Below are 20,068 nucleotides of genomic sequence, written 5' to 3'. Positions count from 1 at the left end.
TTTTTATCATATCTATCGCCACATATCTAATGCTTTTAGTTCATCTCACTATATATAGCACTAAGTTTTTTTTCAACATCCATAAACCGTTTCCATACGGGAGTATTGCGTTAACAAATTCCTCCGACATATGATTCGTTTTTACAGAAATATGTTGAAACATGATTACAGCATCTTACCTTCTATATAATACTTCCTCATCAATCCTCTCATTGTGTCTCTTTTGAGTCTGTCATGAGCATTTTATAGGGCCGCGAATTTCTCATACAGTTTTTCCTCTTTACTTTCAGACTTCTAACATATATTTCCCATTGTAAATGCTTCAGTCCAAACCCTCTTCTTTTCTAATCCCTTCTAGTTCTTCCGTTAGCTGTCTTACTTCCCCAGTCAAATTCCTTGCGTACCTCTTCCATGTTGCACTATATTATGCCTCTATAAGTCTTATGGTGTCTCCTATCATTTTTACTTTTATGCAAAGGAAAAGTTCTTCTTCTTACTTATTTAAAACTTTACCATCATTCGGCCGCCCTCAAATTCTTAAGAGTTAGTCCACGAGCATTACCAGACCCACACTAACCTCCTCCATTATGACATCATTCAGCTCCCTCTTCTCTATCCCTCGACATTTAACAGATCTCCAAAATACCCAATCCACTGACCCAGGACCTCATTCACTTCTCAGGCAGTATCTCTCATCTCTCCATTTATATATTCATACATTCACACATTTTTTCATTTGTCTTTAACCATTTTGCTTTTACTCGCACTAGAGTTCCTCCTCACTCGCCCGCATTTTAAAAACTAAGCTTCTTTCCTTATTAGATGATAGTTCTTGATAATAATACCAAGAGCTCCATGGCCACGTCTTCATTTTTACTTGAACTGCTGAATTGCAGAATACAAAACTTCCCTAATAACAATCGGATCATACGCCTTCACATAAGGGGGTAAGGCTCATGAGGTTCTTCCCTTACAATGCCTCTTTCGTTTCATCTGAACAGCGCTTTCTTCTTCCTATGGTTTCTCATTAAGATTATATATATATATTATATATATATTATATATATATATATAGTAGATTATATATATAGATATATATATCTATATCTATCTATCTATCTATATATATATATATATATATATATATATATATATATCTATATCAATATATATATATGATATATATATATCTATATGAATATCTATATATATAGATATAGATATATATATATATATTATTATATATCTAATTATATTATATATATATATATTATATATATATATATATATATATATTATATATATATATATATATATTGCCCTACGTAAACCAATGGCATTCCAAACAAACTTGCTCCTTCAGCCTTACGATTGATAATCAAATGCAGGTATAGAAGCACTACAACTTTGTAAAATAACTGTTACGTGCGATAAATGGTTGTTGCTACTGGGCAATAAAGTTAGGTTTGCGTATGCATAACAGAGAGAGAGAGAGAGAGAGAGAGAGAGAGCGAGAGAGAGAGAGAGAGAGAGAGAGAGTGCAAACGTCCGCAATTAAAGATTCGATTACATGGCGAAAACCTGGAAATTTCAGTCCGACGGATGTGTCGCATCAAGGTTATTTAGATTCATCCAGTGTTACCCCGCCGATTTATAGCCACAAGGACGCATCATTATATCTGACAGCTATTACGGTATTGTCTCAGGGACCTTGCATTGTACATGTGTCAACCTTTGTTTGTCCATTTGGCCAGTCAATCGCTGGATTTGCTCGCGTTTCCTCTGCTCATGCATATCCCCGAATTTATTTTCCTTTCTAGTCACAGAATAAAATACTATGATTTACTAGTCGTAGAAACGAATGGAAAGGCAAATATATTTGGCAGTATAATTCGTGAAACAAGGCCAATCGAATATGCACACGAACAAAACACAAATATGGAATGTACAGCTGAACTTTCGAAACAACAAAGATAAGATTCCCCATGACAAAGAACAAGATGTTAGGCTTAGAAGGCTCTGGACAAGGTTTGCACACATATTGCGTCAATTCTGACAAAGCACTAGCTAACTTAACAGTCCAGCGACTGAAGAAAACCTTGAAACACATGTTTACACGAAAAATGAGTCTCCTTATCGTCTATGGCATGTGTGATGACGTGAATAACAACTTCGTAAATGTGTTATGCGAAATGGCTCTTTAATGTACTTTTTTCGGTGTTAATGGTGCGACCCTTATACTGCCGAAGTATTTTCTCGAAGGACTCCGTATAAAATGATGTATTTTAAAAAATTCTAAATATACTCAGGATCACATGCCAACGAACTTGAATTAAAATCCGTTTAAAGTTTTCGGAAACGCAATAATAATATGACTTTGCTGTAACACTGTGACAGTTGTGTTTTGCTCCGGTATTCAGTGAATTATCTCATAAGTATTGTTTATTGAATTTTTCATAATTATTCTCTATTGATGGCGAATAAAACCTTCGTTAAGAAACTTTTCGTACTGAACTGAAAGATCACAAATCTGCTGGAAGGTGACGTTTGCAAGAGAGGAAGAGAAAATCGTTTCTGTTTAATGTACGCGGGAAGTAATATTGTCTTCTAATTGTATTCCATTGTTCTGCTTCATCTTTAAGCAATTCTCATATTTTATAGTTTGATTACATTGTTACCTATTTAGTTATTAGTTTGTCATTTAATTTTTTCTTTTCAAATAACTGATTTCTTCATTCTGTCATTTCTATTATCTTCTGTTGCTTTTTTTCAAATGAGCCCCGTAATCTTTGGAAGTTTGAATTTAAAGTCAGTGGCTCTGTGGGCTAGTCCATAAGAATAGGGTTCATCTTCTGAATAATAATAATAATAATAATTATAATAATGATAATAATAATAATAATAATAATCTAGCAACCAAACATGGCAATGGCTACAGAGGGCAGAACTCAAGAATGAAACAGAAGGCATGCTAACAGCGGCACAAGATCAGGCCCTGAGAACCAGATATGTACTACAAAGAACAATAGATGGAAATAACATCTCACCCATATGCAGGAAGTGCAATATGAAAGAAGAGGCCATAAACCACATAGCAAGCGACTGTCTGGCGCTGACACAGACAAAGAGAGGCATGATCCAGTCGCAAAAGCCCTTCACTGAAGCCTGTGCAAGAAACACCAGCTAGCTTGCAGTAATAAGTGGTACGAACGCCAACTGGAGGGAGTGATAGAAAACGATCAGGAAAAGATCCTCTGGGACTATGGTATCAGAACAGATAGGGTGATACGCGCCAAGAGATCAGACTTGACGCTGATTGACGATATCAAGACGAAAGTATCACTCATTGAGACACCAGAGTAGATGACAAAGAAAGAGAAAAAAATTTATATGTATCAAGACCTAAAGAAAAGTATATCTTAGTTTAACCAGACCACTGAGCTGATTAACAGCTTTCCTAGGGCTGGCCCGAAGGATTGGATTTTTTTACGTGGCTAGGAACCAATTGGTTAATTAGCAACGGGATCTACAGCTTAATGTGGGATCTGAACCACATCATATCGAGAAATGAATTTCTAATCACCAGAAATACATTCCTCTGATTTCGCGCTGGCGGTAGCTGGGAGCGCGCAACCGACTCGTCCAGCTGGGAACTATCAAGACCTGAAAATAGAAATAAGAAGGATATGGGATATGCCACTGGAAATCGTACCCATAATCATAGGAAAACAAGGCACGATCCCAAGATCCCTGAAAAGGACCTTGGAAAAGAGCGGGTTATTAGAAACAGCGCAAACATTGAGAAAAGTGATGGACTCCCAAGGAGGCAGGATGCAACCCGGAACCCAACATTATAAATACCACCCAGTCGAACAGGATGAATGAGATAGGAAAAAAAATTATTCTTTTCATTGCTTTATCAGTTTAATTAGTTTTATGTCGGTGCGTAATTCAACGCACATACACACACACACACACACACACACACACACACACAGAGAGAGAGAGAGAGAGAGAGAGAGAGAGAGAGAGAGAGAGAGAGAGATAATGAAAAGACGAAACCAGAGGGTAGAACTTCTTCTATCTAATTTCCGGAGGCTGGTCGAAGTGTCACGCCAGATGTGGTTGAAAAGGTCACTGCTGATCGCAGCATAGAACAGAATTCTGTTAAGGTTATAGGAAATAGTATTCTTCGAAAATTGCCTTATCATCGTTTCTTACCTTTTCTTATAATGTTCTTCCAGATTCTCCCGGACACACAGATCAAAGCGAAGATAAATCTTTAATCTTTATATTAATTTATGTCGGCCAATATTGCAGGAAGACACCACTACGAAAACGATTGGAATTATATATATATATATATATATATATATATATATATATATATATATATATATACACACACACACACACACACACACACACACACACACACATATAATATATATATATATATATATATATATATATATATACATATATATATGAGGCTGTCCTCGAAACGTCAGCTTGTTTAATAAACGGACAAATAGTTCATGACGTCTCCTTCAGCTCCCTGTTATAGTTAGTTGACACCAACGCTTCCCATATATATATATATATATATATATATATATATATATATATATATATATATATATATATATATATATGTATATATATATATATATATATATATATATATATATATATATATGTATGTATATATATTTACACACGGGAAGCGTTGCTGTCAACCAACATAGAACAAGGAGCCTCATTTTCAAAGCTGAAAAACACAATTATAACATATAAAAATGTTAAAAAGACTCAGAATTAAGAAGTTTATATATGAAAAGAAAATTAAATTAAAAAAACAAGATTTAACAGGAGGGGAACCAAGGACTGAATGACAGCAACCAAAAACAAAGACAAGGTCAAACTCAGGACAGGTACAGTGTCTTAGAGGTAGTTTGGTTGTTTAAAGAGGGAAGAAGTTTCTTAATGTACGACGATTCGGTTATTGCTAATTGATGATGTGAGGTGGCTCTAGAGAGAATTTTAATACGTTAAATAATTCTGGATTGATTAACCTAGCACCCGTTCTGTAACTAACGCCCCGATGACAATCAATTTTCCCTTTGGGCAGGCGATGAGAAGCCCCAGGGAGCTTAGTTTGTCTTCATATCTAAAAAAAGAACCAATGGTTAATGGGTCCTTGGATTTGGCTCTACTGTTAACTGCAGTAAAAAGCCAACTTTGGTACATTAGCAATACTAAAAATCGGAATAATCTTACAGTTAAGAAAGTTATATAATTCTTTAAAAAAAAAGCTCGGATGGGTAGCAATTTTCTGAAAATTAGCCTATGTAACTGAATAGAATGATTAACCAATACATAGGTTTCCTTTATGGTAATATAATCTTTTTAAACAGTTTTACTTCCCTACTCCAGTCTACTCCGACGGTTGTCCCACTGACGCCCTTAGATCCTCAATACGATGCGGGGATCCTTAGAAGGGCAATCATCGGGTCCTCATTGGACAGCGCAGCTCTCATCGGTCTGCTTACCAACAGGACCAGTGACCAACGGCAGGAGATTCTCCACCATTATCAACATTCGTTTGGTCAGGTATGTCTGCAACTCAGCCTTTGAAGCGAACCACAGTTGGTTTTTTGCATTTTTTGCGTTTCAGTTTTGGCTTTACGAAGCAAATGAAGAGAGACTTGGTTTGCTTACACGAGAAAACAGTTCCCTGGATTTGCCTAAGAGTGTGGATAGGGTAACAGAGTTTTTCAATTTTTATTTTAGGTAGCCTCATGTTTGTGTCCGCTAATTGGTTCGCTCAGTTCAGTAAGATTATGGACACAAGTCCTCAAAATCGCGCAAAGCATACAGATATTGTAAAATAATGGAAGCAGTTTACGACACTGAACTCTTGGGTTCATAGGAATAAATTTTAACAGGATCTACGACAAGACCTGAAGAATGCCACCGGCGGTGACTTCCAAACAGTGATCATGGCTCTGATGACTCCCATGAACAAGTATTTGGCAAAAGAAATCCACAGAGCACTGGGCAGCCGAGGGGCAAAGGAACGAACTCTCATTGAGCTCCTCTGTACCAGAGACAATGCATCCATAAGGTAAGTTCTCATTTACGTCTCGGTTATCCAAAGTATAAGTACGAAATACAATAAAGAATGGAGGAAGTGCAATATGAATATTAGTACACATGCGTCTTCATTATCTTAAACATCTTGAAAATCATCATAGCTTGATTAAGCTAACTTGATGTCGTACTATCTGGATGCAGGGTTATACTTTTTCCATCTCCAGATAAGAGATGGAAACATCGCTCAAAATTTTTCAAAGTACTGATATTTTCTTTTTCAAAGACTTAGCCGTGATACATGTGAGAGCAAAGATACAGGTTTCGGCTACCACTCTTGGAAACATATTGTATAAGAGTTTCCTTCCAAGTCGAAAGATGAAGCATCACGTTTTACTTTTCAGTATTTAAGTCTAGGTCTAGAATTGATATAATCTTTTGCATGTCACTAACTGACACGCCCGCGAAAAGTAATAAGTAACTGATATCCTGCAGCTATTTTTCTTTCATCTTCAAATCTTCAAAGGAACAGGATTTTAGAAGTGAAATTGTTTTCATATTTTTTTTTCCAGAAAATTCTTTACGTTTAGGTTTTCATAATATCACAGAAAGCCTTTATATTTGCGGGACATTCCAGGATACCTTGCGGATAGTAAAGCAATTCTAGGTAAAGATGAAGTTTTTCTCTTTTTATTGCTGGGTCATTTTTGCTTTTTAATCGCGAGCTTATGCACTCATTGTCATAGAGGGAATACAGATGTGGGTTAGCTGTTTTACAGCGTTTAATTTTTCTTTTTCAAATAAGGTTCATTGCGTTTCCTTTCACATTTATAACGTTCCTCCTAAATGATAAAGCAATTGCACAAAGTAGTAAAAATTGCTGATAGAGAGCAAGTGGAAATAAATAAATAAATAAATAAAAAGATATTCTAGCCGCCTGACACTCAAGTAGTTATCCTTTGATGTTACTGAAGGTTGGCGAAAGAAATTAATTTAGTAAAGAGAAATACTATTCTCTCTCTCTCTCTCTCTCTCTCTCTCCGTACTCTTGCTCCTCTCCGCAAATATGGAAGTGATCTTGGATAGCTTACAGAAAAAATTTCCTCTAACAAAACCACAATTTCCATCAGATTGGAAATTGACTTTCATCACATTAATTCTTTTTGACTCAAATCTATTCTCAGAGAGAGAGAGAGAGAGAGAGAGAGATTAAACTTATGTCATTTAATTCATGAGTTCATTTATATCCATTTATCTGACATTTCATCCAAAGATTTAGCCATTTTATCCAGCTCTTGCCTCTTTTTTATAAATCATACATTTAATGCTTTCATAACAGTCTTACATTTGTCTAGATAATATGTTCATAAATGGCAGTCTCTGTCTAGAGGATTACGTTTTTCCTCTTTATGATAATGTCACAGAGATTTGCAAAGCAACGTAGCTCTAGTTCGACAGGAAAGAAAGAGGAGAGACCGAGAACCAATATAATGGCGGCATTCATGCAGTACCCTCATCAGGAGGCAAAGCAAACCTTCCTTTTCAACTGACATTAAGTGATCGAGTACCATCCCTCCCCATTCATTTATCAAATGTAGCAGCAGAATCCTTTTTTCTTAGTTTATCCATTATACACATAGGACTGACGAGCGTAAGAGCAACGGCAAATAAGGGACAAGATAAAAAAGACGGGAAGATAATACCCCGCCCAAAAAAAGTCCACTTCTTCATAACCCTTCCCATTCGTTTCTCCTGATCTCTTACTTCTGTCAGTGTCTACCCACAGGGCCATAAAGGATGCCTTTTACAACCTTTACGGTAAAAGCCTCGAAGAAATGGTACAAGAGGGTACTTCGGGGTCCTTCCAAGAGCTCCTCATTGCCCTCTGCTCCTGCAGTAGGGACGAAAGAGAATGCGAGGAGGAGGCGGTCGATCTCGCCCAGCGGTTATATCTGGCCGGTAAGTGTTCTGAAAGGCGGTATTTCGGTGCGGTTAAGGTCAATTGTGGTACATCATCTTGAAGACCGTTTATTCCGGAGTTCAATGTGTGTTTTCTGTCTTCTTACCTCCTTTTTTTTTATGCCTGTTTGCTTTCTCTATCTGTGTTTATTTAAATTCATCTTGTTCTGCACTCTTCAATGATCACTTATTATGTAACTTGATTTATTTGAAATATTCTATGTGGTTTTGTCGTAAACTATGGTGTACTGAAAAGCGTCACTTTGAAATTGCTTTGTAAAATTTCTCATCGTTCATAAAATTATTCTACTTTTGATTGGAAATGATTAATAGGAACCTAACCTCAAGCCAAAACAAAGAAAACTTTCAGTTCGACGAATTCTGCAAAGCTGAAAGCAGCCAAATCTTTTTGACAAAGCTAATGAATAGAAAAATATAATCAAAGTTCTAAAGGTCACACCACTACCGTTCTTCAGAGATGTCTACAGGTTCATAAAAATCAAGGGGGCATTATTCGGACACTTCACTAGAAATTATGACTGACGGCCCTTAAAATCAACGGTTAATAAAAGGACTGAATTCTCCCTTATCGTGCCGAGGTTTAAACGGCTCCGTATAACGGTGGTTGTCTCAACTGATATAAAAAAAATCACAGTCTAAAGTTATTCTTTTTCCGACGGGAAAATATTTCAACAGTCAGCGAACAGCTGTGGAGAGAGAGAGAGAGAGAGAGAGAGAGAGAGAGAGAGAGAGAGAGAGAGAGAGAGAGAGAGAGAGGGCGGGTATTAAAAAGTCAATTAATTCTTTATACACCGGTTTTACGTCCGTCATGAATTACGAAAATATTTTTCATATTTAAAATGGAAAAGAAGGAGCCATCAATCACGTCATCGACAGACCCTCGATCAAATTCATATTTTTCAAGTCTGGACTTTCTGCTCCACAGTTTTCGGTTGGTCCTCTTTACTTGAAGGCCGTTAGCTCATGCTGAATACAATCTGCCGCATTTTCATGAAAAGTAGTAATGCAGTCCTTTTAACCCATAAAACCATATTGACGTTTAATAACCTGTCATTTACAAGGATATGAACGAAGACGACGACAGTAACAAGACAGCGGTTCAATATCTCAAAGATAACAATATGAAATTGACATATCTTCGCGATTTCTGAATGGTTTCATGTATGAGTACTTTCTTAATATACCTTATAAGTTATTGTACATGTGCGCCACACGTCAGCACACATGTATACATAGTTAGCAGCATGGTTCAATCACTGTTAACCTACTTTCGTACCCTAAAGGGCATAGGCTTAAACTATGGTCAAGGCTAAAGCATATGTCATGTATGTATCCCTTTGGGTGTTACTTATTCCTAGAATAAATATATTTCGATAATCATGGGATATTTGTGGATTAATATTTGAAAGTATAAAAATGTCGCTTGTGACTTAGCGACAAATTGATATAGTTATACAGACATGCATATGTATATAAGTATAGGTGTATATCTACATATATATATATATATATATATATATTATATTATATTATATATATATATATATATATATATATACACATATATATATCATGTAATTTGGTTGCTAATTCTCAAGGGGCATTTTTTTTATACTTTTCAGTATTAAGCTAAAAATATTCCATGGGTATCGAACTAACTTCATCCTAGGAATACGTAACACCCAAAGGGAAACATGTACGATGAATGCTTTTGCCCTGACCAGAGTTTGAAACCTGTGCCCTTTTAGGTACAAAACTAGCTTGGCAATGATAGAACCCAAACCACACACACATACATACATACACACACACACACATATATATGTATATATATATATATATATATATATATAGATATATATATATATGTATATGTATGATATATATATATATATATATATATTATATATATATATATATGTAATATATACATATATGTATATATATATATATTATGTATATATATATCTATATATATATATATATAGCTATATATATATATACATATATGTTATATATAGTATTATATATATATATATATATATATGTATATATATAGCATATATATATATATATATGTATGTATATATATATATATATATATATATATATATATATATAGATATATATCTACATATATATATATATATATATATATATATATATATATATCTATCATATATATATATATATGGATATATATATAGATATATATATATATATATATATATATATATACATATATGTATAGATATATATATATATATATATATATATATATATATATATATATATACATATATATATATATATATATATATATATATACTATATCTATATATATATATACATATGTATATATATATATATATATATATATATATATATATACATATATGTATAGATATACATATATATATATATATATATATATATATATATATATATATATATATATATATATATATATATATATATATATATATATATATATATATATACTATATCATACATATATATATATATATATACATATATATATATATATATATATATATATATATATATATAAAACAAAACCCCACGTAACATCCATTCACCCTTACAAACAAAGGTAGAATCAACGTGAGGGCCTCTAATCATAAGGACCAAAGCCTTTTTGTTTTCTCGCGTAGAAAGATTATATATTTGGTTCTCGTAAAATCCAGTTTCAAAGTTAACCGCTAATCTTATCGTGGCATATTCAAGTTTCTTAGGAATGCAAGTCGTATCTTTTGCTAGTACGAAGTTACTGGTCAATATCTGTTAGTTTGATAACAATTAAATTTCCCTTCTTGTACCTAGTTCAACTGCGGCCCCGTCAGGTTTTGAATTTCAGTATGGTTTCTGTCCCTAAAAAGCATATGGTCTGCATTCATATGGTTATTTTATTTCTAATATAGTATATTTCCTTTTAATAAATGCTAAAAATATATCTACACATCTACACTTTTCAGGGAAACGGTTAACGTGGTTTATCGACTGTAATCTCTTTACGCTTTCCCTTCTTTTTGAGACAATTGTTCTCAGATTCAGCATCTGATATTGGCTTTTTGACTTTGAGTAAGGACATTGTCAGCCTCTAGATTCTTTAAATCTGAAGTTCATGGCATCATTTGTCATCCTCAAACTCCGAGTACATTCTTCGTTTTGTGAAGAAAAGAAAAACTAATTTCCTGCAAGAAAGGAGGCGACTGAGAATGGAGCTTATATAATCATTTATATTCTAAGGTGATTTACTTGAATGTCACTAATGTAATACTTATGAAATAACGTTATTTTTACATAACACTTTTGCATCACATGGTACTCCAGAATAAGTTGCAAATCAATTACGAAAAAATTAAATACTGCTAGTAAACAAAAAGGTGAAGCACCTCTTTACAGTATACCAATAACTTTTTAAACTCTCAATCAGACATTTTTTTTATTATTTGCAGTTAGAGACTTGTTTTCATGATATAAAAAAACGATACTTTTGTGTGTTTTCATTCGAGCCCAGAACTGACTCAATCAACTCTTCCTCCCGATTCTGGGATTCCTCAGCCGGAAAGTTGTAAAAGCAGTGACGTAGTATTTATTTCTGCTGCAACAGACCGTGAGGTTCTGACTGAGCGGAGATCTATGACGAAGTTTATTGCTTGTCGAGAACTTTCCAGTCGAAGTCTGTAGTGCTCGGGGACTGCAGTTCACATCATTTGATCCTCCGTATTACACTTCTTTTTCTCTTTATCGCTATTCGTTTTCTGGTTCATTAAGTTTCATTTTTATCTTTCTTTCTGTCGTTCTAAACTTCTTTTCGTTCAGTTCACAGAAGATTTTTACGCAAAGGGTAAACTTTCTTTCAGTTTTTGGCGTCTGTGTAATTATTAAATATTCGAAACAGCAGAATAAACATGGCAAAGGGATCTACCTACATCGACCTGTCTAATTACATAAATCCAGTGACTTAGCAGAGTGGAGGAAGAGGAAGAAATAAGAACGAGGCAGAAATGGAAGCAAGAGAGATAACCATAAAAGAATTAACTTCGTTCCCAGGCTGAGCCCTCTGGAACGGTCTCCCTCCAACTTCAGCCAATTTCCAGTTTGGATCTCTTTCCAGCTCACGCCTTATCTCAACTTTGACATCTTTTGGATTCAGACTTCGGTGATGCCCAGCGCATATGGACTTACAATTTCCATTTTTTTTTACTTTTTTATCTGAAGTTATGGGACGTTTTTATTGCTGTAAAAATAATTGAAAATTATGGACATATTTTCAACATTTAATAAAAGGAAATACTATATTGAAAAGAACGTCACTATATGAATGCAAACTACTTTTTAATATAAGTTATATATTTTTACGGTTCATTATAATGAAATTAAAATTTCTAGCAAATATTAAAATTTTTCTACGGGATAAAAAATGCATTTCAGCGATAACGTTTTTCAAAGACTCAGAATTTTCTTTCGGCAACGAAATGAAGTTTTAAACTTCCATGATGTGAAGGAGTGAAGTTTTCAACCAATATAAAATAAAAGATTTTTACCCCCAAAGAAAGGTGTAAGCTCGAAAACATTAGATTTTTTCCTTAAGGAATTAATGGGACTTTTAAACCGTCGATTTCATTTTAGTCAAAATGAAACTTTTATTGAGATCAATATACTTTTACTTAAACGAAATAAGGTGCTTATCGTGTTAACTGAATAAAAAAGTATTCTGTCACCATAGAAAAGGACTTGTACAGGGATCACCTCTTGATTAGAGTCAAAAATTGAATTATAAGATTTCTGATATATGTCACATCAACCTGTAGGATAACGTTAATGATCACTGATTATTAACCACTATTACAAGTTTGCCCTTCGTTTTCCATGAGCGCAGCTAAAGTCAAGAAAGGAATGGAATAAAGGCAGTCAGTCATCCAGCTAAGGGGAAAGAGCCACTTCCTGGAATTCCCGGAATCCTTTCCCTTAGGTCCCTCTGTCTTTTGTTGTAGGAACTCCGGTTCAGAAGAACGCTTCATTTCAAAAGAACCAGGTGCCAAAAGCAAACTTTCCAACATCGTAGTCTCATTCATTCTCTCCACGTGGCCAACTCATCTCAAAACACCTTGCTCGATCTTTTTATATTAAAACTTTTCCACATTTACGTTTTTAGATAATTTCAAGCTTGCGATCACTCTCAGTGCTGTCATCATTCTGCAAACAATTATACATCCTTTACCCGATGGGGACAGCTAAATCCGAGCCCTTTTCAACCTTGACTGCTTCTAACCACCTTTAACTAACAACTACGTACGTAATGTACATTTTGTGTTAATAGGAACACAGCGTGTTTACATAAAACGGAAAAATAATTCGGGCTTGCTAAGGATTTAATTATGGGATCTTTGTTTGTTGAGTAGGTTCCTAACCACTAAGCTACGAAGAGCCGCCATTCAAAAGTTAAAGTATGAACGTGGCAGTGACGTTTATATTGTTTTACCCCTGCAGTATCACCTGCCATGTGACAAAGATTATGTATATAAATACACACACACACACACACACACACACACACACACACACACACACATATATATATATATATATATATATATATATATATATATATATATATATATATATACACATACGTATATTAATTCATAACATCTAGTTTATACGTGCATTATATACGAAGTGTTTAGACGAACAGGAGAAATAGGTAAAAGGAACATAAAAAAAACAGTACATAACTGCAGACATGCATATAAACATCGTTGGACCCGTCAGAAATACAGTGGAAGAGATACATGGCAAAGTAAAATGTGAAGTTGTGGAAAACTAGTTTAAATACCGTCAGGATCCATCCCTGTTGTTTACCCTGCCATTGTGAAAAATCCAATTACCAATCCTCAAACAACGCAGAAACAAAAACAAAAAACAATAAAACAAAAAACAAAGAAACCGAATACTAAATTGTGAATAAACGAGAGTAGCGCCGTACCCTGCAGTATTTAAAAATGTTCGCAGGCAGCTTCCTGTCTCTTCATTACACTTGATGAACCAGCCTCATTATGACGATTAAAACCAAGAGCTTCCTTTGCGTCTCTCTCGCGTTCATTATCTAAAGCTTGTGTTTTGTTTGGTGTCTGCCCCCAGGCGAGGGTCGCAGCAGAACGGGTGAGCCCCAGCTGAGGAACATCTTGACCTCCCTCTCTCACAAGACTCTCAGGAAGGTCTTTCAGGAATATAACAAACTCGCTGGAAAGTCTTTTGGAAACCTCCTGGAGGAGGAAGTCACTGGAGATAGTCTCAAGGGCATGTTGGCTGTATGTAAGTACACAAGAACCTCTGTCTCTCGACATTAGCCCACGCGAGACTATTAGTTCTTTTCTTTTTTCTTTGTTGGGCAGTAGAAAAAGTGTGATTTTTTTATTCATTTTTCTCTTAAATCTAAATGGCTAACGTAGTGTTGGTTTTGAGCATTTCTAACAGACTTCTCGTATGACTATATATATATATATTATATAATATATAATATTAATTATATATTATATATTATTTATTATTATTATTTATTTATTTATTTATATACTATATAATGTATATATCATATAATATATATATACTATATATATGTATATTATTATATATAGTTATAATATACATATATATATAATATATAAATGTATGTATGTTAATGTATGTATGTATGTAATGTATGTATGTATGATATGTATGTATGTTGTAAAATGTATGTATGTATGATTGTTGTATGTATGTATATATACACACTTAAATATCAAGACTTTTTATGCTCATACAACTTTTATTTTATCTTAATCAATTTACAAAACAAAACACAAACGTCTAATCAATAATTCATCAAGTTTTTTTGCAGAAATCATTATCCAACTACGGGCATAAGTGACACGAAAGAAGAATTAATTGAATGCTAGTAATTTTCAGTTACTGTATTTCATTTCCATTTAAAACGCCACTCATCATGCAATTAATTTGACCTTTACTAATTTTACAAATTTTGAAGACAGACCGTCAAAATTTGAAGCAATATCAACATTCTTCTATTTTAATGTCTTGCTTGGTTTTTTTCCCTTTTAGCGTTCCTTGCTTTACAGATAATTTCTTATCGATTCGTTGCAATATCTACATTTTTTCTTTTACACACACACTTGTACACAATCACATATAAAAATACTTAAATGTCTATAACTCTCACACACATATCTAGATGCACACACACACACACACAGACACGTATATTTGGGGTGTGTATTTATACGTTATCCAAGAGACGATGAAAAGGGACTGCCTCATTAAACGTAGAATACAATTCGATGTTAAAAAAGGTACCTCGAATATCCGGTTATTATCGTATTGTATACAAGCGAGTAATGAGTTACATTTTAGTGTGTGCCGTAGGATCAAAATGCATTCGGAAAATATTTGTGTTGAATTCCACGTAATGGAAGTAGCATTGGCCGATGCCTTGGACACGTGAGATTTGTTCAAACTAGCGTATTAAATTGGTCTAAATAAATGCGCACTTTCTATTTGTCATTCAATTAAGTCCTTAAACAAATATTACAATTAGAAAATTAGTGGGAAATTCAGAATATCTTCGAGTATTTGCGCAATGGTTTACACATTGTGATAGAGTGTGACTTCACAACAGATAATCCAAGTAAATGACGTACTATGTCAATATATATTGGCCCAAATGTATTACGCTACATATCCCTATATAACCACGGCTCATCGTTAAGCAAATGGAGCAATATGATGATATATATATATATATATATATATATATATATATTATATATATATATATATATACAATATATATATAATATATATACATATATATATTTTTATATCATATATGTGTATATATATATATATATATATATATATATATATATATATATATATATATATATATACAAAAAGATAAACAGAAACCGTAGTATATAATGTACATATTTTTTTACCAGGATTTTGAAAGCTTTTGTTATGAATTTGGGAATTATTGGCAAGCCACTGACCTAACAATATGTGCGTTCAGGGGAGCGACATAAAAGTATCAAACGTGACTGTAAAAGATTGGCATGGGATTAAGAGGAGCCGTTCCAAACACACTTGTCAACCGGTACGAGTTCTACCACAGCGTCCTTTTTACTTGGCGATCTTGAATCAAGTCTCATCGAGACGGCTACAGATACACAGAATTTAATGGGAAATAGCTATCTTTGGGTTGCACTTTAGAACTTAAAAGTTTATTGCCTATTTTATTTATATATTTGTACCTGTTAAGATACCTAAGATTCACGTTAATGAGGTTGAATTCCAGTCTCTCCTCACTCTCCTCAGGTCTCCGCCTCTCTCTCTCGTCTCTCTCTCTCTCCTTCCAGTCTCTCCTCTCTCTCTCTCTCTCTCTCTCAGTTTTTGTAAGTATAGCTATACATTATTATGATCTTTTGTAAGTGTGTTGCTTCTCATTACAATTCCCAGAAAAATTATGATGACAGATAGTCGATTCTTGATATTCTCAAAACTACATGGTAACTGCATTAATTCATCCGCCCCTCCACCCTCCCCCTGCCTACCCCAAAACAAAAATTGAACGTTAAGCATGGAATTGAATTCTGTGGCTTTGTCAAAGGATAGTAATCAAGGATATAAAAGAGCTAAGAAAGATTATTTCTAATATCTGTTATGGAAAGGGCTAGATTTATTTTCGAGGATATAGTCCAGAAAGAATTTACATTACTGGAATACTTCGGTGTACCATCAGTTAGGGCTACGGTTAGATTGGAGACGGTATTGATCAAATATCTGAAATCTCACCAAAGAAAAAAGCAATGGTGTTACCCATCACCAAAGGAAAAGGCACAGTGTGTTACCCATTCTCTTATAAAAACTGTTCATTAGCCTTTCACGTTCCATTTGGTTAGAATTGGACCAGCAAATCGTACAGTCTGGTTACAAAAACTTGGCAATACTAAACTCCATCAAAGAAGCAGAAATCTATCAGAACGGGCTATTCACATGAAATCTCATGTTTCTTAACTCCGTATACCTATAATGGACAGAAATACTGCTGAAACATTAATGTCAAACAGAACGCATCATTTTTTTTCTGTAATAAGTCTAAAAATTCCAATGACAAACCGTTAAGCGTTTCAGCACTGGAAGCCATCCGCATCTCTTCATGAGGATTCCTTAGTCTCAGGCGACTCCACCACCTACCTGTCTTGCAGATTCCAGCATCCAGAACCCGGCCGTGTTCTTCGCGGAGGCGTTGCACGCGTCGATGGTTGGCCTTGGAACGCGAGACCGTACCCTCATCAGGCTCGTTGTGTCTCGCTCCGAGATAGACATGGGCGACATCAAGGTTCAGTATCACAACTTGTACGGAAGAACGCTGGAAAAGGATATCAAGGTTAGAAAAGGGATTAGGATAAAACTACAATGTACCTTATTCAGTTTTAGTTGAGCTGGTTTTTCCTACTGTAATGTCATGGATTTATCCCAAAACGATGTTAAATTCATTCATACACTATTACTACTATTCAATCGATTCCATTATGCTAACTTATGGTAACCAGATAGAAGATATCTGTTTCTGCAACAAGAAACATACCAACATCTAGAATTTCATGATAAAGAAAACCACGCACATTTTTATAATTCTGCTTGCATTAATCCACCAGCACTCTAGAAAAATGATAAGATTTTTCTGAATCTTGATTTATGTGTTTTATTCACAGGGCGACACATCTGGCGATTACAAGAGGACGTTACTTGCACTTATTGGAGCTTCCTAACTAAAATCTCTGCTGTTATTTTCAATTTGTTCGTCTCCCTCTTATTCTCTGCCTCATACAACAATGTACCTTCATCCCTTTAAACACAAGGCGACTCAAAGTAGCAAAAAGTATAAAAAATTATCTTAAACTAAAAAAAGTAGCAAAAACTATAAAAAAAATATCTTAAAGTAGCAAGTATAAAAAAAAATATCTTAAACCAACCTGGCTAATTTTAGGTCTGTCTAACGTGTATGGGAGTACAGAGGTATATGAGAAATCCCAGTGTTTGCCACTGATAAATTACTCTCACCAGTGAGAGTAACTCTAGATTTTACTCTAGAATTTCAAATTGTTAATCAACGCCAAAAATGTGTTCCTCATCACTGTCAAATATCGAGCTCAAAACTCTGTTAGCGTTCATCATTAGTAAGAACATCATTATCACTCATTACCATTGTAATCACGAGTAACAATGCAATCATTTTCATCATTAAGAGAAATTGTAATCATCATCTATCAACTGCATTATCATTATCGTCGCTATCACCAGCAGCATCATTATCTTCACTATTCGTTCACGTCGTAGTCATTATCTCAGCATCATAATTATAACTGTCATAATCATAATAGACTTTACCACACTAATTGGTATCTGAACGCTTAGGATGATTTTAATTGTAAGAGTAGCAGGTTATTCAAGCCCGGAGAAGCATCGAGGAGCTTCCTATACTGAAGAAGAAGAAGAAGAAGAAGAAGAAGAAGAAGAAGAAGAAGAAGAAGAAGAAGAAATGTTTAACCAGTTTCCAGTGTCTCAGAAGACTCAGGGTTCCTGAAAATCTCCAGACGTTTCAGCCATTGATATCCAGAATGTTTTTTTTTTTATGTGAAATATTAACCAAATCAACGTTGTCAATTTTATTATTGGTCCAATAGCAACAAGATCTCATGTCGATGCTGTCTTACGTGATCGTATGGCGAAATCAGTAGCGTAAAAGATTCAGAATCAGTGAGAATATTTGTCTCTGATTTGAATGCAAATGATCGGAGACCGATATGAAGACAGAAAATGTCTCTCTCCCGCCTTCATTTGGCATTGAAAAGTTAGTAAGACTCGGAATCAGAACCTATAACCGATAGGGAGGGAGAGAGAGAGAGAGAGAGAGAGAGAGAGAGAGAGAGAGAGAGAGAGAGAGAGATTCCTGACTCATGTTTCTCCGCAATGAATCTCACTTTGATGCATAAACAAGGATGAAATTTCCCATTGAAGAGTTAAGAAATTAAGAGCATTATTCACATGTATAGTTGTAATTACTGTGTTTCAAAAGAAAGAAAAAAATGTTTAGAAATTACATCAGCATGTGATTATCCTTTTAATTACTTTCACTTGTTTTATCTCTATTTTCAGTGTGATTATGACTCCGAACTAATCTCTCAACTGACATGTAATACGCTAATCTGCAGAACAGTAAAAACCCATTCGGTGGCACTTACAAAAAGGAACAGTCGGTTAGCTCTCTAAATGTTTCACAGATTAATGTTTACTGGGAGGCACAGTTCCCTGATGGACAAAAATATTCTATGCAGAAATGTTGCCGCTTTTAACAGAATGTTTGCTGCATGCTTCAGGGTAAAGCCATGTTCTGTATACTTAATATTTTCCAGTATTTTATTTGTTAATGTTCTTACCTAACCTACACCCTCCGTACTGCTATTTTCAGAGCTCCGTAGAGAGACCACCTATCTTAATGAATGTTAAGAAATGTGAATGCTTTATGACCTATGCATTTGCTGTTTTCAAAGATTCGTAGAAAGACAGTCCTCCTTAGTGGATTTATTTTATATTTAATCGGTTTTAATAAACCATCTGCGACAAAAATATATTCTTGTATTCATTCAGCACAAATTTGTGTGAAAAAGTAGTGTACATTAGTCATACCCTGCTTAAGCTAGGAATGCAAGAGTAGTGAATATCTGCACACTCTTGTAACCCTTAATCATCCGACGCCTGACTGCCATAAAACAATCAACTTGTGCTTGTGTCCAGAAGACAAGAATGCATGGCTGGAAGAATACCAGAGCAAAGGAGACTACTAATAATACTTTTTGCAAGGTAGTTTGCATAAACCTAGAAAAGGTGGAAAAGGGAACATACT

General features: G+C 34.4%; 1 protein-coding gene across 1 annotated transcript in view; it reads left to right on the top strand.

Moving 5' to 3' along the window:
• The window catches only part of LOC135216889 (annexin-B12-like), a 25,279-nt gene extending 6,015 nt beyond the window's left edge, over nucleotides 1-19,264 (top strand). The window contains exons 2-7 of the mRNA XM_064252412.1: nucleotides 5,418-5,613; nucleotides 5,949-6,127; nucleotides 7,880-8,052; nucleotides 14,242-14,415; nucleotides 17,367-17,548; nucleotides 17,877-19,264. Of these exons, the coding sequence (XP_064108482.1) occupies nucleotides 6,003-6,127; nucleotides 7,880-8,052; nucleotides 14,242-14,415; nucleotides 17,367-17,548; nucleotides 17,877-17,933 (711 nt within the window). The 5' untranslated portion in view covers nucleotides 5,418-5,613; nucleotides 5,949-6,002 and the 3' untranslated portion in view covers nucleotides 17,934-19,264. The remainder of the gene's footprint in view (nucleotides 1-5,417; nucleotides 5,614-5,948; nucleotides 6,128-7,879; nucleotides 8,053-14,241; nucleotides 14,416-17,366; nucleotides 17,549-17,876) is intronic.
• Nucleotides 19,265-20,068: the final 804 nt, after the last annotated feature.

This window comes from Macrobrachium nipponense, chromosome 6, assembly GCF_015104395.2.
Source record: "Macrobrachium nipponense isolate FS-2020 chromosome 6, ASM1510439v2, whole genome shotgun sequence".
NCBI classification, from domain to species: Eukaryota; Metazoa; Arthropoda; class Malacostraca; order Decapoda; family Palaemonidae; genus Macrobrachium; species Macrobrachium nipponense.
This window is presented reverse-complemented; position numbering and strand designations above follow the sequence as displayed.